Source organism: Nannobrachium achirus, assembly GCF_963921795.1.
Source record: "Nannobrachium achirus genome assembly, chromosome: 23".
NCBI lineage: Eukaryota > Metazoa > Chordata > Actinopteri > Myctophiformes > Myctophidae > Nannobrachium > Nannobrachium achirus.
Window position 1 is genome coordinate 23,650,184 of NC_137830.1, and position 26,683 is coordinate 23,676,866.

Here is a 26,683-nt window from a genome sequence, read left to right on the forward strand (position 1 = left end):
CCAACTGGGGACCCTCCACGTTCTAACCTGCCACTCTACCCCTGAGCTACTGCCACCCCCTTTATTGTTATTTACAGTAACACTACTAGCCCCCATAAGTCACATCTGCCCATGAAAGATTGCGGTGCATCTTGGGAATGAGCTTATTGTGTCTAAAAAGATATATTTAAACGATAGAAAGCAGTAAATGATACCATTTTAACACTCATCTTTTCTTTTCTCTAATTACAATCTAAAATATGATCCCTTGTTGTCCTTTAAGTTAACACAGAGATAATACTAATGTTTAGAGTTTGTTTTGTTTGATTTCCACTGACATGGTGTAAGATTCTAAAACTCAGTCAAACAGTTGAACATGAAGTGGAACATGTAGTTTGTTTTTGTGTGGCATAGGGGGCGCTATCCTGGTGTCTCCTCCTAAACAGACAGGGAAAACCGACCCCCCCCTCGGAAAACCTCAGTCGCCATACAAACACATGGGCTTGCAGGTAACACGCACGCACGCACACACACACACACACACACACACACACACACACACACACACACACACACACACACACACACACACACACACACACACACACACACACACACCATACAACAGGGACGAAAAATGTACGGCGTAATATGTAAAATAATAGTTGTTTTATATATTGATACAACAAAACAACAATATATAGTAACAGCATGTTATGCACATTATGCAATATCCTGGGACACGAGACCACTCAAAACAAAGATTTATAATAGAGAAATGTCAACCTTCTGAAGTCAGAGTTGCTTGAAGTCCAGTGGGAAGTTTACACAGTCAGTTATGATTTGGGGTGCTATGGCATCTGCAATGCTTTTTTACACAATATATATATATATATATATATATATTTCTTTTAGATGGAACTGTATATTGTATGATTTGACCAACATGAAATTACACCTCACTTATAAAATAGGAATAATTCTTACCGTGTTGTTCTCAGCAAACGGGCGTTGCTGCGGGCATGGCCACTGTGGACCCCCTCCCTCTTAGAGAGGAGGGGGCGTGGCTAGAGGACAGCCCCACCCCCAAGCCCTCGACTCGCTCCACCCCCAACCGTAGATCCAGCTCTAAACCAATGAGGATGAAGCAGGGCCCTCCGGTCCTGCCCCCCCACCGTATCCAAGGAACCCTGAGAGACCCTGAGTTCCAACACAATGGTAAATATTAACACTAAAGCTGACCCAACGTCTTCTCCTTCTTCTTTCAGTTAGTTCCCACCAGTGGTGTGAAGTAAACAAGCACATTTACTTAAGCACTGTACTGTACTTAAGTACACTTTTGAGTTACGGTATTTGTATTTTACTTGAGTATTTCCAATTTCCAATACTTTGACTTCTACTCCACTTCATCTTGGATACAAATATGGCTTTTACTCCACTACATTTATTTGAAAACAAAACATGCATTAACCACCTCAGCCCTGTATACATTTTGGCCATTTGAAAATAGGCTATCTACAATCTCACAATGCGTCGCGGCACTGGGTGCATTTTCATGAAAAAGTCGTGAAAATGTGTGCAAATCTTTGAATAGATATGTGTATGTATTTTTTAAGCGAACATTTGTAACTTAACTTTTGCTTCTGGGGGGTCCCTGGAACTAATTATTTTGAGATGGCGGTCCGTGGCCAAATGCATATAATTTTGGGGGTCCTTCACATTTAAAGTTTCACTGACATAGAAACATAGGTTTTTCAAAAAACTTTAGAAGGATTTGAAATATTCAAAATGTTCACGATTTTTCAAAAATAGCAGATCTACAAGCTTGCAGCACTTGGTGCCGCGCTATGAGGTTGTAGATCTGCTATTTTTCAATAGTTAAAGCACAAAATGATGCATAATAATGCGTTCCCAGTCTAAATGGGTTAACCCCCTCCCCCTATGAAGAACATTCATGGGGGGCCCGCAGTGAATCCTTGTACCCAGGGCTCAGAATTTGGTGCGACTCCCCTGCTGGCAGCTCCATCTTCAGCATCCTTCTCCCTCCTCTGCACATGTCCAAACCATCTCAACTGCCTCTCTTGTTTTATCCCCAAACCTTCTAACCCGGGCTGATGTTGACGAGGATGAGGCCGCACAGCTCTGACCTAGCCACGATGCAAACGTTTATTTAATAGGAGCAGTCTTCCTGAGATCACTGGTTAATATTCTGGGAAAGCACCTTCTGTAGACTGTTTTCTCTCTCCTTCATACTGGAGGTGTGAAATCAATGTTTAACACCTGTATCCTCCTCTCCCCTCCGCCTTCTCTTCTCGGTGAGGTCTTCTGTATGGAAGCTGCTCTGCAGAAGACCGCACCCTTGTTGACAGAGTAGTAAGAACAGCTAATACATGCAAGTTCACTGGTACAACAAGTTGACAATCGATTAACCAAAACATATGTGACAACATATACCCCAAAACCCCTGAATTAATAGAATGAATGTCCATGAACACCTGTTTCAGTGTAGAGTACCGACGCTCAGCAAAGCTTGCACTAAAAGTAATATAGCCTATAATACAGCACTGTCTTGAAGTCACTGACATGTAGCCGTTCAAAAGACGTACATTTGGATACCAATACTTTTTTTTACTTTTACTCAAGTACATTAACATTCCAAACTAAGGGTGCCCTCAGACCAAAATGCCTACGAGAGTGGAATCCGCGTTCCGCCAATGCATTTCAATGAGAGTGAAGCGGTTTCATGCCAGCAGAGGATTTCTGCAAAAAACGCTCCCTTCTCATTGAAATGCATTGGCGGAACGTGGATTCCACTCTCATAGGTATTTTGGTCTGAGGGCACCCTAACTTCTACTTGATTGCAGTATTGATATTTTTACTTAAGTAAAGAAATTGAGTACTTTCCCCACCACTGTTCATTAGAAAGGAACCGCTCCCTACTGTGAACCGAATCCTATCGTTCATTTCAAAGAGCCGTTCAAAAGACTCGATTCGTTCGCGAACGTCCCACCTCTATTCGCTCCGTGTCAAACAAACACTGAAACACAAACAGAATGGATCACACTGACCTACACAAACCCAAGGGAATAATTTAGAAGCACTTTATCAGAAAATATAACTAGTAACACTTGAGTAGCCTACTGTATGTTAATCTGACTTTAGTATAGGCTATTGTTTTCTTCCTGGACGTGCGTTTGTGGCAGGTTATTTAACATGGGATTTTGACAGCTGGCTTCTCCTCCACTTAACGGAACACCGTTCCGGCCCCAAATGTTTTAACGGAACGGGGGTTCCGGCCGTTCCGGCTCACTTTCACCACTGATCTTCCCTCAGTAAGGGATATCTATAATAAATGGTGCCTTGATAGGGCCCTGAAAATAATCAGGGACCCCAGCCACCCCGGCAACGGTCTTATCACCCTGCCACCTTCAGGCAGACGCTACCATTGGGAGCGCTGCCCTGACAGGAAGACGAAGCATAGGGTTCTTACTAGTAGGCTGGTAAACACCTTCTTTCCAGAAGCGGTACAAGTGTAATAAGTAGCACTAATGCACTTTATCCTAGTAGTAAGTGGTTGCATACTTTTTGTACATGTTTTATACAACTGATGCACTGAGCCGATATGCTGATTGTACCCTTGTCTTATTCTGTACTGTCTTGTATGTGTTTGTTTTTGCTTCTCTGTGGCTTGTGAACAGGAATTCCAATTTTAAAGACAATTTCAATGTAAATGGCGAAATAAACTTGAAACTCTTCTCCTTTCCTCTCCTCTCCTTTTCCTCCATAGGGGAGTTAGGTTGCAGGATACCAGGAGCAGGATGTGGATCAGATGAAGGTATCTGTGTTTCAGCTAAACTATTAACGTTTAGCTTATTCTACCTCTAGAACTGCTGGTTTAATAATCTACCAGGACCTCTAGTACTGCTGGTTTTATATCTTACCAGGACCTCTAGTGCCGCTGGTTTTAGATCCTACCAGGACCTCTATTGCTGCTGGTTTTAGATCCTACCAGGACCTTTATATCCTACCAGGACCTCCAGTACTCCGTTTTCTTTTTTTTAAATCTTTCAGGACCTCTAGTACTGCTGCTTTTATATCCTGCCAGGATTGCCATATGGTTTTATATGATTATATATTTTTTAAAGTACCACAGGACCGGAGTAATTCACATAGTATTATGCCATTCATTCACACAATAGGACATTGCTAATTCACCTTTGTTCCTTTTCCTGTCTCTTGCCGACTTTCCTTCCATTGACCAGATGAGCGCTTTTCTGTGTTGTCGTGGCGATCGGCCGCTTCCTGCTCGGAGGCCTCGGAGGTGTTGGAGCGCACGCAGAGGAGACGAGACAAGTTCTGGGGCAAGAAATGACCTTAACCCTGGCTCCACCACTTCCAACATTGTCAATTAGTTTTTAGTTTTTCAGATTTAAAAGGACGTACATTCTCTAAAAGGTTTCATGTCAGTCAACAACTACAGTGTTTTTTTTTTTTTTTATATATATTTGTTTTTGGGCTTTTTATGCCTTTATTTGATAGGATAGTAGACTGACAGGAAATGGGGAGAGAGATGGGGAATGGAACCGAACGACGCCAGCAGGCATCATAGCTTAGCATGTGGTATGCGCCTTGACCACTAGGCCAGCGGGCGCCCCATGTATCATTTTAAATGTATAATCGCAGAGCAGTAATCCCCTCAGGCTAGGCTACTATTATCCTGAACTGGCCAATTCAATTACATTATGCAACTACGTCTGGCTTTGTGTGTAGGTCCCTATGTATGAGTGTCCGTATGAGCACAGAATTCCATGTATGGAGATAACTAACGTCACAGACAGAACGGCCCATACAAGGAGATATGCAGGTGTGTCACGTTTGGTACCATGTGAAGTGAGCGGTGGTGCGATTTTCTTTCAATACATGCAAGTTCACTGGTACAACAAGCTGACAATCGATTAACCAAAACATTTGTGACAACATACCGGTATACCCCAAAACCCCTGAATTAATAGAATGAATGTCCGTGAACACCTGTTTCAGTGTAGAGTACCGACGCTCAGCAAAGCTTGCACTAAAAGTAATATAGCCTATAATACAGCACTGTCTTGAAGTCACTGACATGTAGAGTTGCCGGACAAGCATGCTGGATTTGAAAATAACATTGTTTTGGGTGATGTGATCAGAACTTTCAGGGAGTCAATGTCGCACCGTGTTGTGTTGTGACCTTATAGATTTGTTGTTATAGATATATTTTTTAATTGGTTAAAATGCCAGACTTTTTTCAATTAATGAATGAATGTTTTGAAAAATAAAATAATTTAAATAATGGTAGAAAACTGTGGGATATTTACCTGTGATGCATAAAAATGGGTCCGTGACCCCAAAAAAAACCAGACCCATTGTTTGAGAAACACTGTGTTATTATATACTCTATATCTACTGTATATAATATACAGTCTACACATTGGTTGTTATAAACCGATATGTTCCCAGCATCTGAGCTGGGGTTAACTACGTGGAATGTATTTTTCACCTAATAACTATCTCTGCGTTTAACTTGAATTTAACACAGGTTTACATGGAATTTGATTTCAAACTAATAACTGTCATTGCGTTTAACTTGAATTTAAGACGGTTAATAGTTGTGGTGAAATGTTCCTCATTACCTCATTATGTGCTGTTACCATGGTGACCGCTTCCTTCCATGTTGTCGTCATGGGAATTAGGTTCATGTGTGGGTTTCGGGTGCTGAGTAATAATGTTTTCACACAGACAGACCCGAAGTCCTTGAAGTGATGACTTGAATGGAAATCTAGAAGAACATGCTTTGGTTGTCGCCTCGCCCCTTGGGTCAGCAGAGCTTGTGGCGTTAAGTTGCAACCTGTACTCCAATGACCTGCTGAAACGTTCTTGTTTCACCGTTTCCACTTCTCTCCTCCCACGATTCCTGTTCTGTTCCGTTAACGGAATACCGTTGTTGTTAGCCAGTTCCTGGCGCGTCATTTGGGTCATCATGGGCTGGCAATGGCCACCCCCTAGTGTTCACATTTAACCTCAAATTCAGTTATTTGATGCATACTTGTCCCCAATTCCGAGTTGTTTTAGCAGATTATTCAGATTAATTTCTCCCCCAAATAAATATGCACAAATAGTGCATCTACAAGCTCTCAACGTGTTGTAAAAGCTTGTAGATCCACTATTTTTGCTAATTTAGAAATGGAGCTTAAGTGGTAACATATCCTTTGCCACCCCCTATTTCTTTCTGAAATTACGCCTCTGGCCAGTTCCCCGTGCTATTTCACACTGGCCTTTTAATTTACCCAGATGGCAACAAAAAATATGTCAACGTCTGAGCAACACTTTTAATGGCAACGAAGTATTGTAGTGGCCTGCTTTCCACGCTTGGTGTCACGTTTTGTCGTTTTTTTCTTCCACCGCTAATCTGAACATAGCATTAGTGATTACATTTTCTTTGTGTGTGCGTGTGTGATATCCAGATTTGTTGTAGGAATTATTATTTTTGAAATGCAAATGTGTGTTTAAAAATTCTAGAAATTATTACATCCAGTCTGTATAGATTATGTAATTTTGTATGAGAAACGTTTTGCTGTTTTTGGTGTGTAATCACAGTAGTCTACTACAGCTGATACATGTACTGTATTTCATGAAGGTATTCGAATAAACATGCACAGTAGTTATTTTTGAGTAAAATAAGGGAAACGAGGCTGTAATGTTATGGTGTGATATTCTTTAAATGGATAATTTTTTTTATAGCTGACCAAATGATCAAATATTTTATTTTTGTAAAAAAGCACATGCACTCTGCTTTATATAGAGTTAAGTGGTCTATGAATTGATTCATTAGTTGTGATAATAAAAACAAAATGGAATTGCTCAGATGTCATTTTTGGGTCCACCAAGACTACAAAACATTTCAAAGAAAAACGTTCCAGCAGCTAAAATATTAAAAGAAATCGAAGAAAAGAACAAAACTCTAGTATAAGAAACATGCAGGGAGTGCCTGAGAGGTAGTTAAGTGGTCTAATTATCCTTATTGTCCTTTGGCGCAGAGGTGCAATGTGCAAACCCCACTCTTCTTCCTTATAGTTCAATGATGCAGTATTTTGGAATTTTCTATGCAAACATATGGGGTCATTCTCACGAAAACAATGAAATACCATGGCAGTGAACATTTCAATATAAAAGTCACAATTTGATAATAAAATTAAATGATAATTTTAAAGATAATATTCCATGTTCAAATCCCCGTCCTCCTACAGTTCATAGCTGGAGTATTTTGACCTTTTCAAGGCTAAAATTCTGAACTAAATAAAGTCAGTTGAATTTCACCATTTAGTAGTTCGTCCTGTAAAACTATAGCTGGACAGAGTTCTTTCAGACATCAAAATAAAAGTCTGGGTTTCCGAGGCTATTTCAGACATAACCCTTCTCTGGAAACAGGGGGAGGGACACCCCTCCCGATGGTCCTCCGCGTACATAAGGCAAAACAGAGGACCGGGACAACCGATCAAGCGCACCGCACCTTTGGGCCCTCAGCAGATATCTCCTGGTGCTTTGAGTTGTTCTCTTGTATTTTAGCCTTGAAAAGGTCAAAGTACTTCAGGAATTAACTATCGGTGGACTGGGATTTGAACATGGATCTTCTGCACTGAGAGTGTGATTTTGAAACCACTACACCATCTCTCATAGCAGATGTATCCCGGTGCTTTTGAGTAATTATTTTGTATTCTACACCCATGATCTGTAGGAGGACTGGTGTAAGAGCCATTTGAGCCATTTGCCTATTAATGATGTCACTGAAGTTGGAACATGGTCACCGTCACACCCTAACTGCCTATTACCAATTGTCTATTTAACATGCTCTGTAATGAGGCACAGGTGTTGTTGATGTTAGAGGCACACAGTTCTTTGACTGTGTTTGTGACTGAGGCTGGTGATATTTGTTTGTTTATTTCATTTCTTAGCTGAAGTATAGGACTTGCGCTGACAAAGAATAAGTGACATTTATGTTGAACTTTATTGGAATGTTTGGACATCAGTTCTTGGGACACACCACACGTCTGAACTTGATCTTGAACGTCAGCAACCAGTAGCACCCATAGTTATTGGGACTTTGGGCACTACAACTGGGATTTGGAATTTTCTATGCAAACATATGGGTCATTGATTCAAAACGAAACCAATGAAATACCATGGCAGTTAACATTTCAATAAAAAAGTCACAATTTGATTAAAATTAAATGACCATTTTAAAGATAATATTTTTCTCTTTCTTGTACAGAGGTTTGTTTAGACGTGAAACCCCCACCCCCTTTACAAAAGATGTAAATCTGGTTGATACTGACAGTCCAGTATTGGCAACCCTGCATATGGTGTAGCAGACTGATGATTGTTCTCTCAGTACAGCGGTTCCATGTTCAAATCCCAGTCCTTCCACTCATCGTTGCTGTATTACTTGGACCTTTGCTTTTCTTGGACTACTAAGGCTACTTACAAATATGAAAAAGGGTGAAAATCTCCTGTTTTGGGGTACATTCTGGACTGGAACAGGAGACATGGTCAAATAACAGGAAGGGTTGGCAGGTATGGTGAGAGATGGTGTAGTTGTATAAAGATCAGACTCCCATGTTCAAATCTCATTCCTCCCGCATTGCTGTAATACAGTTTCAACATTAAAATACAAAAGAACTTCTCAAAATATCTGTATTGGCATATGGTTTAGCGGACTGGTGATTGGACTCTCAGTTCAAAAGATCCATGTTCTAATCCGAGTGCTACTAGGAATAAAGTTAACTCATTCTGTGCTCCAGACATGAACGGGTTAAATGTCCAGCGTGCCATTCGCCTGCTCCGTCCGCGGCCAGTCTCTTATTTTGAAGGCCAGAAGTCGATTGCGCAAACATTTCCTGTTTGACGTCATGACGTCCAGGGCCGATTTAAGAATCCCGGGCCCTGGCGCTTCTCCAAATTAAAGGGTCCCCCCGCCTCTTTCTGCATATACCGCAGTAGCGCACTTGGCCAAAGAGAGAGAGGGGAGACAGAAAGGGAGAGAGAGAAAGCGCATGAACCATAATGAGAGAGAGTGTGTGCGTGCATTTAACGCTCACTGTGACTCACCATAGACGTCCTCATAGAAATAACGATGAGAAAAATATTTTTATTTTTTAATTTGATTTACACCGGCCCTTTTAGGCGGCGGGCCCTGGCGCTTAAGCACAGGTTAGTCCAATGGTTAGTCCGGCCCTGATGACGTCATTCACCGGAAGTGGTCATTCTCCCATGCGGTTGCAGTAATGGCCGATCGTTGCCTTTCAGCTTGTGTTTTTTTTGCGAGAATCTAATGCCATCCTTGGCTTCAAAAGTGTTTTTTGGAGAAAATGGACATTAAAGATGAGATCGACCGTCGGCCTCCATGTTAAGGGATTACTATTTTGTGCACGTGGATCCGCGATGATGATGAGGGTAAGATTGCCAGCTTTACTGTATATACAGTATATTACGCGAGTATACTCGGGATCGGCACTCCGAGTACTCGAGTATTTTTCACGAGTATTCTCGGGATCGGCTACAAATGAGTTAATACCTCTGATGAGAGATGGTCTACTCTAGCGGTCTAAAGATCAGCCTCTCAGTGCTGAGGTTCCAAGTTCAAATCTCAGTCTCCTACGTTGCTGTATTACTTGGACCTTTTTCAAGGCCAAAATACAAAAGAATTACTCAAAAGCACCAGGAGCTATCTATGTTGATAGATGGTGTAGTGGTCTAAAGATTAGACTCTCAGTGCAGAGCTTCTGTGTACAAATCTCACTCCTCCTATGTTGCTGTTTTACATTTCTTTTAAGGTTAAAATATCAAAGAGTTAGTCAAAAGCACTAGAAAATGCGTCTAGTGGTCTAAAGATCAGACCCTCAGTTCAGAGGTCTCATTTTCAAATCTGAGTTCTCGTACAGATCATTGTTACTTTCCAAGGTTGAAATACAAAATAAATATTCAAAAGCACCAGATAAAGTCTGCTGTGGGAGATGGTGTTGTGGTTTAAACATCAGACTCTGAATGCAGAGGTCACATGTTCAAATCCCTTCCTGTAGTGCTTTGACCTTTTTAAGGCTAAAATAGAAGAGAACAACTCAAAAGCACCAGGCGATACCTGTTGAGGGCCCAAAGGTGCCTTGGCTCAATGGTATGGTCGCTTGATTGGTTGTCCCTGTTACAGGCAGGTTTCAGACAGGTTCAAGTCCCATGCCCAAGGTACACGGAGGACCATCGTGGAGGGGTGTCCCTCCCCCTGTTTCCTGAGAGCTAAAGGTGGGGGGTTATATCTGAAAGAACTCTGTCCAACAGAAAAAAAAGTCTTACCTACATGCCTAGAGCACTTTAAGAATGAATTTGAGAAGAATTTGAGAAAATTGTCAATTTAGCTGTAAAAAGGTCAATGTACTCCAGAGATGGACTGTAGATTGAGTGGGTTTTGAACATGGAACCTCTTAATTGGGAATCCAAGCATTAGACCATTAGGCCATCTCTCACTGCAAATGTGCACTGGTGCTTTTGAGTAATTGTTTTGTATTTTAATCTTGAAAAGATCCAAGTATTAGAGCAGCAATTAGTAGGGTGACTGGGTTTTGAACACAGAACCTCTGCACCTAAAGTCTGATCTCTAGACCACTACACCATCTCCAACATACAAAATTGCAGGTGCTTTTGAGTAATTATTTTGTACTTTACCCATGAAAATGTCAAAGTAAAACAGCAATGTAGGAGGATTGAGATTTGTACATGGAACATCAGCAATGAGAGTCTGATCCTTAGACCACTCCTACATCTCTCACTAACTTTTGAGTGCTCTTGAGTAATTCATTTGTATTTGAACCTTGAAAAGGTCCAAGTAAAAGGGCAGTGACCTATGGGAGGGCTGGGATTTGAACATGGCTGCTCTGAACTGAGAGACCAATCATCAGTCCACTAGACCATGTGCAGGGTTGACAACAACGGAATGTCAGAACCAATAACATTTCTATTTTAAGGGGGTAGGGGGGAGATTCCCTAAACGGGGTCTGAGGGTCCTCCCCCAAGATCTTAACATATATATATTTTCCTGTGTTTTATTGAATTTTACACTAATGATTTGCCATGCAACTCCTTGCAACAAAACTGTTCTAAGGTCAACCGCACCAACGCAACTCTTTGCAACTGCCATAATGGTTGCATGATGTTGCAAATCATTGAGCATAACATTAAGAGCTGGCTTGGTGTCCGGGACAACTAATAGATATTTAAACGTAGCCTACTGACTTGTGGTTTCACCTCTACTGTGATGCTCCTAGCAGCTTTGTGCTGTGCAGACTATGGACTGGAAAAAAATATATATATATATTTATAGGTGTGCCCTGAGAAAGAAAAGAAAAAGTTTGGGAACCACTGGTCTACATAAATGTTCAAATCCTGGTTGTCCTGTGGTTCAATGCTGGAGTGTTTAACTTTACCAAATCAAAGCTAACATATTAAAGAACACTTCAACATTACTAAGAGATGTCTGGTAGGTGTATGCTACAAACACAAACATAGCATGCTACTAGGAGCGATGCATGCACAGATCAAAAATGATGTCATGTCAGAATCAAGGCGGAACACCTGGAAAAAAGTGAGTCCCAAAATCAAGGCGAAACACCTGGAAAAAGGTAAGTCCCATCAAGGCGAAACACCCGGAGAAAAGTGAGTCCCATATTTTTATGGTCCTTCGTCATAGACACTTACCTATAAGTTCAAATGATAGCAGACATCCTGAAATATGTCTAGATGTTTTGAATGTACTGCCATCTCACTTTTTCTTGCTTCCAGGGCAACATAAGCACGAAGTGGTTCATCTTACCCCGTTCTCCCCCTATATATATATATATATATATATATATATATATATATATATATATATATATATAAAAGATTCTGAATCCATTGCAAGCAGTTGTTTTGAACAAAAAACATTCCTTGGGCTAGAAAACGAACCAACAAAACTTTGAAAAGTGATGAGTCATCACTGTGATGACTGTGAAAAGTGATGAGTCATCACTTTTTACACTTTTGTTGGTCCTTTTTCTAGCCCAAGGAATGTTCTTTGTGCAAAACAAATGCTTGCAATGGATTCAGAATCATGAAAACCCTCCAGCTTGACCCCTCACATGCTACTTAAAGCAGATCTTTTTCTTTTTTATAATATATTTCCTTTCCTGTGTAGTGGAGTCAATGGGACAGTGAATATACAAATGGCCATAACATTTCTTTTGCGATGTTTCCGGCAGAGCAGGCCCCTTATTCTGTGGACCTTAATGACCAAACTAATAGATAAAACAGAAATAAAAAGTGCGGCAGAACATCACAGGTCCTCTCCCATTTTGATGGACTGGATCCCTGGCTATACTAAGAGAGTCTGACCTTTAGACCACTACACTATCTCTCACTACAGACAATTTCTGGTGCTTTTGAGTAATTATTTTGTATTTTAACCTTAAAAAGGTCCATAGTACAGCAATGATCCATAGAACTGAGATTTCCACATGGATCCTCTGAACTGAGAGTACAATCACAAGTCCACTACTCCATATGCCACTACAGATATTTTCTGGTGCTTTTGAGTAGTTCTGTTGTATTTTAACCTTGACAATGTCAAAGTACAACAGCAATGTAGACGTACCAAGATTTAGACCACCAGAGTCTCATGGTCTAGTGACTAGACCATCTCTCACTGGAGGTATTTCTTAATGCTTTTGTAATTCTTTTGTATTTTAACCTCGAAACCTGAGAGATAAAGGGTTATATCTGAGAGGACTCTGTACAGAATTAAATTCGGTAAATGTCCATGCTGTGCCAAAATCAAAATGTTTTATTGTTCTAAACTTCTACAGAGTCCTCTCAGATATAACCCTTTACCTCTCAGAAAAAAGGGGAGGGACGGACGCTGTCCCTCCGATGGCCCTCTGTGTACCTTGATGGCATGGGACTTGAACCTGCGATCTGTCTGTAGCAGAGGCAACAAAACAAGCCCACTACACCATTTAGCCAAGGCACCTTTGGACCCTCAACAGGCATCTCCTGGTGCTTTTGAGTTGTTCTCTTGTATTTTAGCCTTGAAAAGGTGCTTTTGAGTAATTATTTTGTATTTTAACCTGTAAATATTTGTGTCCTTGTATTGTATCTCTTATGTGGACATACATATATTATGTTTATATTATTTTGTAATAATCTCAGAGACCCCTAGTTTCCCACAGACCTGATTGACTTTTAGAAACAGTGGACTGTTAACCATCACCAAAGTCTGCTGATACCATAGAAACACCTTACTTTAGTGGCCGCTGTTAACAGGCCCGACGCAGAACAAAGGGATGGGAGCACAAGGTTCAGTAATTGGATATATATCTTTATTTAAATAACACGTCATTTAACAGACAATTTTCAGAGACATAAAAACATATGGTTGACACATGATTTACTGTAGGAATATCAGACCGTCAAAAACTCCCGTTCTTGATTCATTTAAATAATAAGCTGCAATTAATAACAATAAATAACATGTCTCAGTCATGCTGATGTCTGAAGGAATATAGTCAGATTATTAATTTGTATTAAATCCTCAAAAAAAGAAACGTGTTCATATATAAATCAATCAACCAATAAATAATAATAATAAAAAAAAAGAAAAAGCATAAAAACATGATTGTAAAAATAATGTGGTAATAATACATAATTCATAGAAGAAATATCTCAGGCCACATAGAACCTGTCCTGTGTTATACATATCAATATTTGGCATCATAAATATAGGCATTCATTTGACAAAAGACATCAATAATTCTAATAAATAAATAAATAACATTAACATCATTATTCCGTCTAAAGTCATATCTGTGTCCCAGTGATGTCATTACGTGCGCATCCCGCATCAAAAACTCATTCAAGTCACCCAGGGACTCATTCATGTCATGGTCCTGGGGTCCTGGGGATGTGCCTCCATTGGAGTCCATGTTAAAATAATTTACCGGGTCGCGGTAAAAGAAAAACATTTTAAAATTCCACAGACACCACCATTGTTCATGGGTGAAAGCATCCTACTTTACCCTACGTTAACACAAATAAAATCCACGTAGAAAGTCTTAAACAGGCAATAGAAACGTCAATGTTTTGATTCCACCGACGTCCGACGCCATTTTGCACACCCAAATTCATTAGGGGCACATGTTTTAGTAGTTTTAGTAGTTCTAAGTTCAAACATTAGCCAAATTGTAAAATAAATATAAGAAATAGGCAAACATTTTGAAAATAGCCGATCTACAAGCTCACAGCGCTCGAAAACATTGTATTGAGGACTCATAAAACTTTTCTGGGACCCATTTGAATGACCACCTGAGGGTCCCGGGACCCATTACATTGAAAACCTAGAAACATCACTGGTGTCCTATCTTGCAGTGAATACAGATGTGTATGTCTAGCAGTGAATACAGTATGGTGTATGTCTATGAGTGATGATGTCTAGGTGTGAATACAGAAATCCTGCAGGTACGTGAACAAAATGTCGATTTCGGAGATTGCTTTATTGATCCCTCTTTTTGCTTCCATCTGAAATACACACACACACACACACACAGTAATTATTCATATATTTATATAGTACGTATACTATATACTATATAGTATATGTAACAAAAAAATAGCATAGAGTGGAATAGAATGGAATATAATAGAATAATAGGTAATTTAAAGTATTATGTGTTATGTGTATGTATTGTGGTCATTTTACCTCGTTGAGTTTATTCCTGAACCGCACTGCATTCTGATGGTCTTGATAATGTGTTACATTCTACAGAAAGACAGACAGACAGACAGACACACACACGGTTAATTGACGGAGACAATAATAATTACAACTTCCTCCAGAGGGGGAAATTCAATATTTTCAGCCCAACACAGCTGACTCGCTGCCCGCAAGGAGCACATGAGCAATTAGGGATTAAGGGTCTTGTTCAGGGACACACATCGACATTGCTACCCTGGCCTGGAATCGAACCAGGGACAACCAGGGGCTCTGGTTCCCCAGGCGGGCTCCCAAACCATTCAACTAAGCCACCCCCACAAACACTAGTCATCATCTGTTGATTAGTAATCTATTGTAGATTTGTTGTTGAAAAACAGAATCCTCATCCACTAACACCCTACAGACAGTAACATCGTCAGTGTTCATCTATCCAATTGTAAGTCAGAGAGTTACCCTTACCAGGTCCATTTGGTTACATTTTTACACTCAATCCTCAGTGGACACTGACAATTGTACAGTGTATCTGTCTTATATGTCGTTGCTGTTGGTTATACACTTTGGTTATACACTGTATCTCCATATTTTCAGGAATTAATGCCCTATTTCATTTTACATCAGTGCCACGCAACATTAGTGAAATTAGCAAAATTAGCAGATCTCTTGTAAAATTGCTATCATTATTTTTTGTATTGTTTTGAAATGCAATGGTTAAGTGTATTCCCACAACAGTCCATATTATGCGTAGTAATTGTCTTACAAATGTTTCTGAAAATAGGGCAAACCGCTAATGGAGTGCACTTCAAATGGCTACTAAATGTAACTCTCAACTATTCTAAGGAGAACTTTAGACAAAAATAGCAGATCTACAAGCTCTCAACGCCTCGCGCTGTGAGGTAACATGTCCTTAGGTCAAACTCCTTTTGGTCCGACCACCTAAACCTAACCTTAACCCTAACCTTAACCTCAGTAAAACTATGCCTAAACCTAACCCTAACCCTAACCTCAGTCGACCCAGTCCCCACGCTGTGAGGCGTTGAGAGCTTGTAAATCGGCTATTTTCTGCAAATAGGTTTGGTGTAGAGGTAAGAAAAGAGCAGACCAAGTATACAGTGTAAGGTCAAGTTAACAAAAACACAAATCCAACATAGACTGATGACAGTCTATGAAATCGATGAAAATCGGCATCACACATTTATACAATATGTAGAGGGGGTCCCTGCTTCATCTCTCACTCAGCTAAGGGATCCTTGGCCTGAAAACGTTGAAGACCCCTGGTCTTGATAACGCTGTTGCGTAGCAAAAGATGGTTGAGCTGCAATGAAAGCATGTATAGGGGTGTTTCTGCATCTACTGTACCAGATACAAAATTGAAGTCTGCACACTGTAACTTTGCAAGCTCCCAGTCAATACTTTATTATAGATTAACGTTTCTGAAGACTGGGAGCGTGTGCAGACTTCTAGTTTGTATCTTGCCTCATCCACAGTTGGTCCTGCACTTGCCGTCTAGCGGATGTCCAGTTTTATTCTTTCTTTAGTCTCTGCATCTGCCATCCATAACCAATTATTTTGTCAATATTAGCTAAGATGGAAACATATTTGGGCAAGCTTTCAGCTTTAGTATTTCAAATAATATAAAGCATAGTACACTAAGTACAGTATGTGAAACAAAATGTGTGGGAGTTGCAGTACTTCCATGGCCTACTGGCAGCATGCTCAATACATTTGGTGCCGATAGTGATCGCTCCAGTGGTTTTGTCAGATGATCCCTGTACACACAGACCTGTTTCTACAGCTCTCACCGCCTACGGAGCCACGCTGTATAAAGTACAAGAGCTTGTTTGTGACCAAATAATAACTATATTTGGACTTAAAAGGTTGCCACCCGACAGTGTGTATGTGTGTGTGTGTGCGTGTGTGTGTGCGCGTGTGCGTGCGTGCGTGCGTGCGTGTACTCACACATCCGTGTTGCTGCAGGTCAGAGCTGACTCGGGCCAGGTCAGACTCCAGCTGGAGTATCTTGCTGTGCTGGTTGTCACTCTGATGGAGGATGTTACGCAGGTAGTAGTCCAGGATGTTGGCATGGAGACAGCACACCTCCAGGTGATGCTGAGTATTATGGGATGGAGAAAACAAGAGGGGCAACTGTTAATCCAAGCAATCTGTCTAGCGTGAAAGAGAGACATGAGTGACAAGACAACAGAGAGAGAGAGAGAGAGAGAGAGAGAGAGAGAGAGAGAGAGATATGAGAGACAACAGAGATGCAGACAGACAGAGACAGGTACATAGACAGGTTTACAAGTTTTTACCTTATTTGTGTCGGCACGGGGAATCAGTCTGATAGACGTGTCATTAAGTGTGCCACTTAATGACACGTCACTTTTTATGCAAGGTCTGGAGATTTCCACATCAGACAGAGGAGCGCTGAGAGAACGTTTCAATGGTCCACACAACGACCCACTGACACACAGCAACACAAGCAGCACAACGCCTGACACACAAGCCATCTTAACACCTACACACACACACACACACACACACACACACACAAACAAACACACACACAAATAGTTATTCCCATGTTGTACAACAACATAATAAAGCATTTTATAATATAGAATGATAATATAATATAACACAATACAATACAGTATAATATTATACTGAATAAAATAATAGTACATAATATAATATCACAATATAATACAGAATAGTATAGCATGATGTAACATAATATAGCACGTACTATAGTGTAACAATATAACACATAATAGCATAATATAACGTACTATAATATTGTGCTATATGTTAGTATAATATTCAGTAATAAATTGTGATTTGCTCACCTGTGAGGTAACGTTTGAAGTCTTGATAATGTGCTAACGATGTGAGTGCTGCTATTTATTTGATTCTTTTAGATGAAGTCACGCCTCCCCAAAACCCCATGAAATATAATATAGGACACGACCACACACACACACACACACACACGCACGCACGCACACACACACACACACACGCACGCACGCACACACACACACACACGCGCGCTGCTGAGTCCGTTTACTGATACGTCGGAAATGGAAGTGTCAAAGTTTTTACAATCATCAAGATTCTTCAAAAATAGCAGGTCTACAAGCTCAAAGTGGTTACAGGGCTTAATAATGGGTTACTAATAACCTGTTTCAGCCTGGATAAAACCATATGGGTGGGTGGCGGGCCGGTACCTTACAGGAATAATGGAATATGTTATGTCTACACGTTCTCACCAGAACCACTTTTAGATGTCATTTCCTGTGTTCTGGTGAATTTTGGGAGTTTCATGGGCTACTTTTATCAGGCTTTACTATCATTGGAAAATGATGGCTAGGCTACATTTTGAAATTTCATCCACTAAAAGGCTAAAATTATGCCTAAATAAATTGGTTTGATGATTAGAGTACAGACCCATCTTTAATAATAACCATTACTTAAAAAGTGAATATCTCCATTATGATTGCATGCATACATTTTATAACTTAGATGACTGTATGTTTGCTGGTTTTATATCCTACCAGGACCCCTAGTGCTGCTGGTTTTATATCCTACCAGGACCCCTAGTGCTGCTGGTTTTATATCCTACCAGGACCTCTATTGCTGCTGGTTTTATATCCTACCAGGACCCCTAGTGCTGCTGGTTTTATATCCTACCAGGACCTCTAGTGCTGCTGGTTTATCCTACCAGGACCTCTATTGCTGCTGGTTTTATATCCTACCAGGACCCCTAGTGCTGCTGGTTTTATATCCTACCAGGACCCCTAGTGCTGCTGGTTTTATATCCTACCAGGACCTCTATTGCTGCTGGTTTTATATCCTACCAGGACCCCTAGTGCTGCTGGTTTTATATCCTACCAGGACCTCTAGTGCTGCTGGTTTATCCTACCAGGACCTCTATTGCTGCTGGTTTTAGATCCTACCAGGACCTTTATATCCTACCAGGACCTCTAGTACTGCTGCTTTTATATCCTGCCAGGATTGCCATATGGTTTTATATGATTATATATTTTTTAAAGTACCACAGGACCGGAGTAATTCACATAGTATTATGCCATTAATTCACACAATAGGACATTGCTAATTCACCTTTGTTCCTTTTCCTGTCTCTTGCCGACGTTCCTTCCATTGACCAGATGACCGCTTTTCTGTGTTGTCATGGCGGTCGGCCGCTTCCTGCTCGGAGGCCTCGGAGGTGTTGGAGCGCACGCAGAGGAGACGAGACAAGTTCTGGGGCAAGAAATGACCGTAACCCTGGCTTCACCACTTCCAACGTTGTCAATTTGTTTTTTGTTTTTCAGATAACGCGCCCGAGTCGCGTTAGATTTGAACCACTATAACCATTATTTTATGCTTTAACTATTGAAAAATAGCAGATATACAAGCTCACAGCGCGGCACCGAGTGCCGCGCTGCGAGCTTGTAGATCTGCTATTTTTGAAAAATTGTGAAAATGTGTGCAAGTCTTTGTTTGAATATCTTTGACCCGACTTCTAAATCCTTCTTCTAAATCATGTTGTTCTCAAACTTTTTCATGTCAAGGACCCCCAAAATTACAGGTATTTAGCCACGGACCCCCATCTCAAAATATGTTGTTCCAGGGACCCCCCAGAAGCAAATATTTGAGTTACAAATGTTTGCTTTTAAATAGATGTATTCAAAGACTTGCAAAGAAAAATCATGATTTTTCAAAAATAGCAGATCTACAAGCTCGCAGCGCGGCACTCGGTGCCGCGCTGTGAGCTTGTATATCTGCTATTTTTCAATAGTTAAAGCAGTCAATAATCCTAGGCCTAAATGGGTAGGGGTGGGCAATTATTTTTTCCATGGGGCCACGTGAACAACAGTAAATGATGTGGAGGGCCGGGCCAAAAGGCAGTGCTCCCCACAAGATGTGCACCCCGCAAACTAAACACACGGCTTTACCTCAGATTTCAGTAAATAAGTACTTAACAGTCCATTTTTTGTTGAAAACCCAGCATTCAGCATCAACTTTTCACTTTTTAGAAGGTAAAATGAGGAAAAAATTGAAAATGTGTTGTAATTTGCCATTAAGCCTACAAGGGCCGGTTAGAGTGAACCAAAGGACTGCATACGGCCCCCGGGCCGCACATTGCCCAGGTCTGTCTAAAAGGTTTCATGTCAGTCAACAACTACAGTGTATCATTTATTTAAATGGATAATCGCAGAGCAGTAATCCCCTCAGGCTAGGCTACTATTATCCTGAACTGGCCAATTCAATTACATTATGCAACTACGTCTGGCTTTGTGTGTAGGTCCCTATGTATGAGTGTCCGTATGAGCACAGAATTCCATGTATGGAGATAACTAACGTCACAGACAGAACGGCCCATACAAGGAGATATGCAGGTGTGTCACGTTTGGTACCATGCGAAGTGAGCGGTGGTGCGATTTTCTTTCAATACATGCAAGTTCACTGGTACAACAAGCTGACAATCGATTAACCAAAACATATGTGACAACATATACCCCAAAACCCCTGAATTAATAGAATGAATGTCCATGAACACCTGTTTCAGTGTAGAGTACCGACGCTCAGCAAAGCTTGCACTAAAAGTAATATAGCCTATAATACAGCACCGTCTTGAAGTCACTGACATGTAGAGTTGCCGGACAAGCATGCTGGATTTGAAAATAACATTGTTTTGGGTGATGTGATCAGAACTTTCAGGGAGGTAGAGTTAATGTTGCACTGTGTTGTGTTGTGACCTTATAGATTTGTTGATATAGATATATTTTTTAATTGGTTAAAATGCCAGACTTTTTTCAATTAATGAATGAATGTTTTGAAAAATAAAATAAATTAAATAATGGTAGAAAACTGTGGGATATTTACCTGTGATGCATAAAAATGGGTCCGTGACCCCAAAAATTAACCAGACCCATTGTTTGAGAAACAGTGTGTTATTATATACTCTATATCTACTGTATATAATATATACAGCATACACATTGGTTGTTATAAACCGATATGTTCCCAGCATCTGAGCTGGAGTTAACTACGTGGAATGTATTTTTCACCTAATAACTATCTCTGCGTTTAACTTGAATTTAACACAGGTTTACATGGAATTTTATTTCAAACTAATAACTGTCATTGCGTTTAACTTGAATTTAAGACGGTTAATAGTTGTGGTGTAATGTTCCTCATTACCTCATTCTGTGCTGTTACCATGGTGACCGCTTCCTTCCATGTTGTCGTCATGGGAATTAGGTTCATGTGTGGGTTTCGGGTGCTGAGTAATAATGTTTTCACACAGACAGACCCGAAGTCCTTGAAGTGATGACTTGAACGGAAATCTAGAAGAACATGCTTTGGTTGTCGCCTCGCCCCTTGGGTCAGCAGAGCTTGTGGCGTTAAGTTGCAACCTGTACTCCAATGACCTGCTGAAACGTTCTTGTTTCACCGTTTCCACTTCTCTCCTCCCACGATTCCGGTTCTGTTCCGTTAACGGAATACCATTGTTCCAGGCGTGTCATTTGGGTCATCATGGGCTGGCAATGGCCACCCCCTAGTGTTCACATTTAACCTCAAATTCAGTTATTTTATGCATATTTGTCCCCAATTCTGAGTTGTTTTAGCAGATTATTCAGATAAATTTCTCCCCCAAATAAATATGCACAAATAGTGCATCTTCAAGCTCTCAACAAGCTCTCAACGGGTTGTAAAAGCTTGTAGATCCACTATTTTTGCTAATTTAGAAATGGAGCTTAAGTGGTAACATATCCTTTGCCACCCCCTATTTCTTTCTGAAATTACGCCTCTGGCCAGTTCCCCGTGCTATTTCACACTGGCCTTTTAATTTACCCAGATGGCAACAAAAAATATGTCAAAGTCTGAGCAACAAAGTATTGTAATGGCCTGCTTTCCACGCTTGGCGTCACGTTTTGTCGTTTTTTTCTTTCACCGCTAATCTGAACATAGCATTAGTGATTACATTTTCTTTGTGTGTGCGTGTGTGATATCCAGATTTGTTGTAGGAATTATTATTTTTGAAATGCAAATGTTTGTTTAAAAATTCTAGAAATTATTACATCCAGTCTGTATAGATTATGTAATTTTGTATGAGAAACGTTTTGCTGTTTTTGGTGTGTAATCACAGTAGTCTACTCCAGCTGATACATGTACTGTATTTCATGAAGGTATTAGAATAAACATGCACAGTAGTTATTTTTGAGTAAAATAAGGAAAACGAGGCTGTAACGTTATGGTGTGATATTCTTTAAATGGATAATTCTTTTATAGCTGACCAAATGATCAAATATTTTATTTTTGTAAAAAAGCACATGCACTCTGCTTTATATAGAGTTAAGTGGTCTATGAATTGATTCATTAGTTGTGGTAATAAAAACAAAATGGAATTGCTCAGATGTCATTTTTGGGTCCACCAAGACTACAAAACATTTCAAAGAAAAACTTTCCAGCAAATAAAATATTAAAAGAAATCGAAGAAAAGAACAAAACTCTAGTATAAGAAACATGCAGGGAGTGCCTGAGAGGTAGTTAAGTGGTCTAATTATCCTTATTGTCCTTTGGTGCAGAGGTGCAATGTGCAAACCCCACTCTTCTTCCTTATAGTTCAATGATGCAGTATTTTGGAATTTTCTATGCAAACATATGGGGTCATTCTCACGAAAACAATTAAATACCATGGCAGTGAACATTTCAATATAAAAGTCACAATTTGATAATAAAATTAAATGATAATTTTAAAGATAATATTCCATGTTCAAATCCCCGTCCTTCTACAGTTCATAGCTGGAGTATTTTGACCTTTTCAAGGCTAACATTCAGAACTAAATAAAGTCAGTTGAATTTCACCATTTAATAGTTCGTCCTGTAAAAGTAGCTGGACAGAGTTCTTTCAGACATAACCCTACACCTTTACTTCTCTGGAAACAGGGGGAGGGACACCCCTCCCGATGGTCCTCCGTGTACATTGATTGGGCATGGGATTTGAACCTGTCTGAAACCGAGGACCGGAAAACAACCGATCAAGCGCACCACACCATTGAGCCAAGGCACCTTTGGGCCCTCAGCAGGTATCTCCTGGTGCTTTTGAGTTGTTCTCTTGTATTTTAGCCTTGACAAGGTCAAAGTACTTTGATATGAACTATCGGTGGACTGGGATTTGAACATGGATCTTCTGCACTGAGAGTGTGATTTTTAAACCACTACACCATCTCTCATAGCAGATATATCCCGGTGCTTTTGAGTAATTATTTTGTATTCTACACCCATGATCTGTAGGAGGACTGGGATTTGGAATTTTCTTTGCAAACATATGGGTCATTGATTCAAAACGAAACCAATGAAATACCATTGCTGTGAACATTTCAATAAAAAAGTCACAATTTAATTAAAATGAAATGATCATTTTAAAGATAATATTTTTCTTTTTCTTGTACAGAGGTTTGTTCAGAAGTGAAACCCCCACCCCCACCCCCTCTACAAAAGATGTAAATGTGCTTGATACTGACAGTCTAATAATGGCAACCCTGCATATGGTGTAGCGGACTGATGATTGTTCTCTCAGTACAATGGTTCCATGTTCAAATCCCAATTCTTCCACACATTGTTGCTGTATTACTTGGACCTTTTCTTTTCTTGGACTACTAAGGCTACTTACAAATATGAAAAAGGGTGAAAATCTCCTGTTTTGGGGTACATTCTGGAACAGGTCAAATAACAGGAAGGGTTGGCAGGTATGGTGAGAAATGGTGTAGTTGTATAAAGATCAGACTCTCAGTGCAGAGTTCCCATGTTCAAATCTCATTCCTCCCGCATTGCTGTAATACATTTTCAACATTAAAATACAAAAGAACTTCTCAAAATATCTGTATTGGCATATGGTTTAGCGGACTGGTGATTGGACTCTCAGTTCAAAAGATCCATGTTCTAATCCGAGTGCTACTAGGAATAAAGTTAATACCTCTGATGAGAGATGGTCTACTCTAGCGGTCTAAAGATCAGCCTCAGTGCTGAGGTTCCAGGTTCAAATCTCAGTCTCCTACGTTGCTGTATTACTTGGACCTTTTTCAAGGCCAAAATACAAAAGAATTACTCAAAAGCACCAGGAGCTATCTATGTTGAGAGATGGTGTAGTGGTCTAAAGATGAGACTCTCAGTGCAGAGCTTCCTTGTTCAAATCTCACTCCTCCTATTTTGCTGTTTTACATTTCTTTCAAGGTTAAAATATAAAAGAGTTAGTCAAAAGCACTAGAAAATGCGTCTAGTGGTCTAAAGATCAGACCCTCAGTTCAGAGGTCTCATTTTCAAATCCGAGTTCTCGTACAGATCATTGTTGTTACTTTTCAAGGTTAAAATACAAAAGAAATATTCAAAAGCACCAGATGAAGTCTGCTGTGGGAGATGGTGTAGTGGTTTAAACATCAGACTTTGAATGCAGAGGTCATGTGTTCAAATCCTTTCCTGTATTGCTTTGACCTTTTTAAGGCTAAAATAGAAGAGAACAACTCAAAAGCACCAGGAGATACCTATTGAGGGCCCAAAGGTGCTTTGGCAAAATGGTATGGTCGCTTGATCGGTTGTCCCTGTTACAGGCAGGTTTCAGACAGGTTCAAGTCCCATGCCCAAGGTACACGGAGGACCATCGTGGAGGGGTGTCCCTCCCCCTGTTTCCTGAGAGCTAAAGGTGGGGGGTTATATCTGAAAGAACTCTATCCAACAGATATTTTACAGAAAAAAAATCCTACCTACATGCCCTTTAGAGCACTGTAAGAATTTGAGAAAATTGTCAATTTAGCCGTAAAAAGGTCAAAGTACTCCAGAGATGGACTGTAGGTTGAGAGGGATTTGAACATGGAACCTCTTAACTGAGAATCCGAGCATTAGACCATTAGGCCATCTGTCACTGCAAAAGTGTGTTGGTGCTTTTGAGTATTTGTGTTGTATTTTAATCTTGAAAAGATCCAAGTATTAGAGCAGCAATTAGTAGGGTGACTGGGTTTTGAACACAGAACCTCTGCACCTAAAGTCTGATCTTTTTTTTTTTTTAAATCTTTTTATTTATCTTCAATATAACTACACCATCTCCAACCTATAAAATATCAGGTGCTTTTGAGTAATTATTTTGTACTTTAACCATGAAAATGTCAAAGTAAAACAGCAATGTAGGAGGATTGCGATTTGTACATGGAACATCAGCAATGAGAGTCTGATCTTTAGACCACTACTCCATCTCTCACTAACTTTTGAGTGCTCTTGAGTAATTCTTTTGTATTTGAACCTTGAAAAGGTCCAAGTAAAAGTGCAGTGACCTATGGGAGGACTGGGATTTGAACATGGCTGCTCTGAACTGAGAGCACAATCATCAGTCCACTAGACCATATGCAGGGTTGGCAACAATGGAATGTCAGAACCAATAAGATTTCTATGTTAAGGGGGTAGGGGGGAGATTCCCTAAACGGGGTCTGAGGGTCCTCCCCCAAGATCTTAACATATATATATTTTCCTGTGTTTAATTGAATTTTACACTAATGATTTGCCATGCAACTCCTTGCAACAAAACTGTTCTAAGGTCAACCGCACCAAAGCAACTCTTTGCAACTGCCATAATGGTTGCATGATGTTGCAAATCATTGATGTCGGGCATAACATTAAGAGTTAGGCTAATGTCCGAGACAACTAATAGATATTTAAACGTAGCCTACTGGCTTGTGGTTTCACCTCTACTGTGATGCTCCTAGCAGCTTTGTGCTGTGCAGACTATGGACTGAAAAATATATATATATTTATAGGTGTGCCCTGAGAAAAAAAAAAAAGTTTGGGAACCACTGGTCTACATAAATGTTCAAATCCTGGTTGTCCTGTGGTTCAATGCTGGAGTGTTTAACTTTACCAACTCAAAGCTAACATATTAAAGAACACTTCAACATTACTAAGAGACGTCTGGTAGGTGTATGCTACAAACACAAACATAGCATGCTACTAGGAGCGATGCATGCACCGATCAAAACTGATGTCATGTCAGAATCAAGGCGGAACACCTGGAAAAAAGTGAGTCCCAAAATCAAGGCGAAACACCTGGAAAAAAGTGAGTCCCATCAAGGCGAAACACCCGGAGAAAAGTGAGTCCCATCAAGGCGAAACACCCGGAGGAAAAAAAAAACTCATGCAAATGAGGTCCAAGTCAGACCTCTAGAAGGCCAATCTGTCTGTAATCGAGAGATTCTAGGCTGACTTGGACCTCATTTGCATACGTTTTTTTTTCCTCCGGGTGTTTCGCCTTGATGGGACTCACTTTTTTCAGGTGTTTCGACCTCGATTTGAGAGAGAGAGAGCTAGATCTCACACCTTTCAACAAAAAGAACAAATACCCCCCCCCCCCCCCCATATATATCAAATAGCCAAGGAACTACAGTATAATGGCCGTGGCTGCATATCAGTGGGTCTTTGACACATTAGCCTACTTATCACACAAAAAGTGTGAAATGAGAAATGGTAAAAGAAAAAGAAAAAACTACTACTAAGGCTACTTACAAATATGAAAAAGGGTGAAAATCTCTTGTTTTGGGGTACATTCTGGAACAGGAGACATGGTCAAATAACAGGAGACTTTTTCCTAAAACAGGAGGGTTGGCAGGTATGGAAACCGAGGACCAGGACAACCGATCAACCGCACCACACAATTGAGCCAAGGCACCTTTGGGCCCTCAGCAGGTATCTCCTGGTGCTTTTGAGTTGTTCTCTTGGTATTATATCCTTGAAAAGGTTCAAAGTACTTCAGGAATGAACTATAGGTAGACTGGGATTTGAACATGGATCCTCACCATATGCCACTACAGGGGCTTTTGAGTAGTTGTTTTG

At 40.3% G+C, this 26,683-nt stretch overlaps 1 protein-coding gene across 3 annotated transcripts in view; it reads left to right on the forward strand.

The window, feature by feature from the left end:
* mdm1 (Mdm1 nuclear protein) overlaps positions 1-20,056 on the forward strand; it is a 36,318-nt gene extending 16,262 nt beyond the window's left edge. For 2 of the 3 annotated variants that reach the window (XM_080754448.1, XM_080754449.1), the window contains 4 exons: positions 394-488; positions 981-1,197; positions 3,767-3,814; positions 4,242-6,785. In XM_080754448.1, the coding sequence (XP_080610574.1) occupies positions 394-488; positions 981-1,197; positions 3,767-3,814; positions 4,242-4,351 (470 nt within the window). In that variant the 3' untranslated portion in view covers positions 4,352-6,785. Of the gene's footprint in view, positions 1-393; positions 489-980; positions 1,198-3,766; positions 3,815-4,241; positions 6,786-19,966 lie in introns of those variants that run through there. The other variant, XR_013963297.1, reaches the window with a different exon arrangement.
* Positions 20,057-26,683: the final 6,627 nt, after the last annotated feature.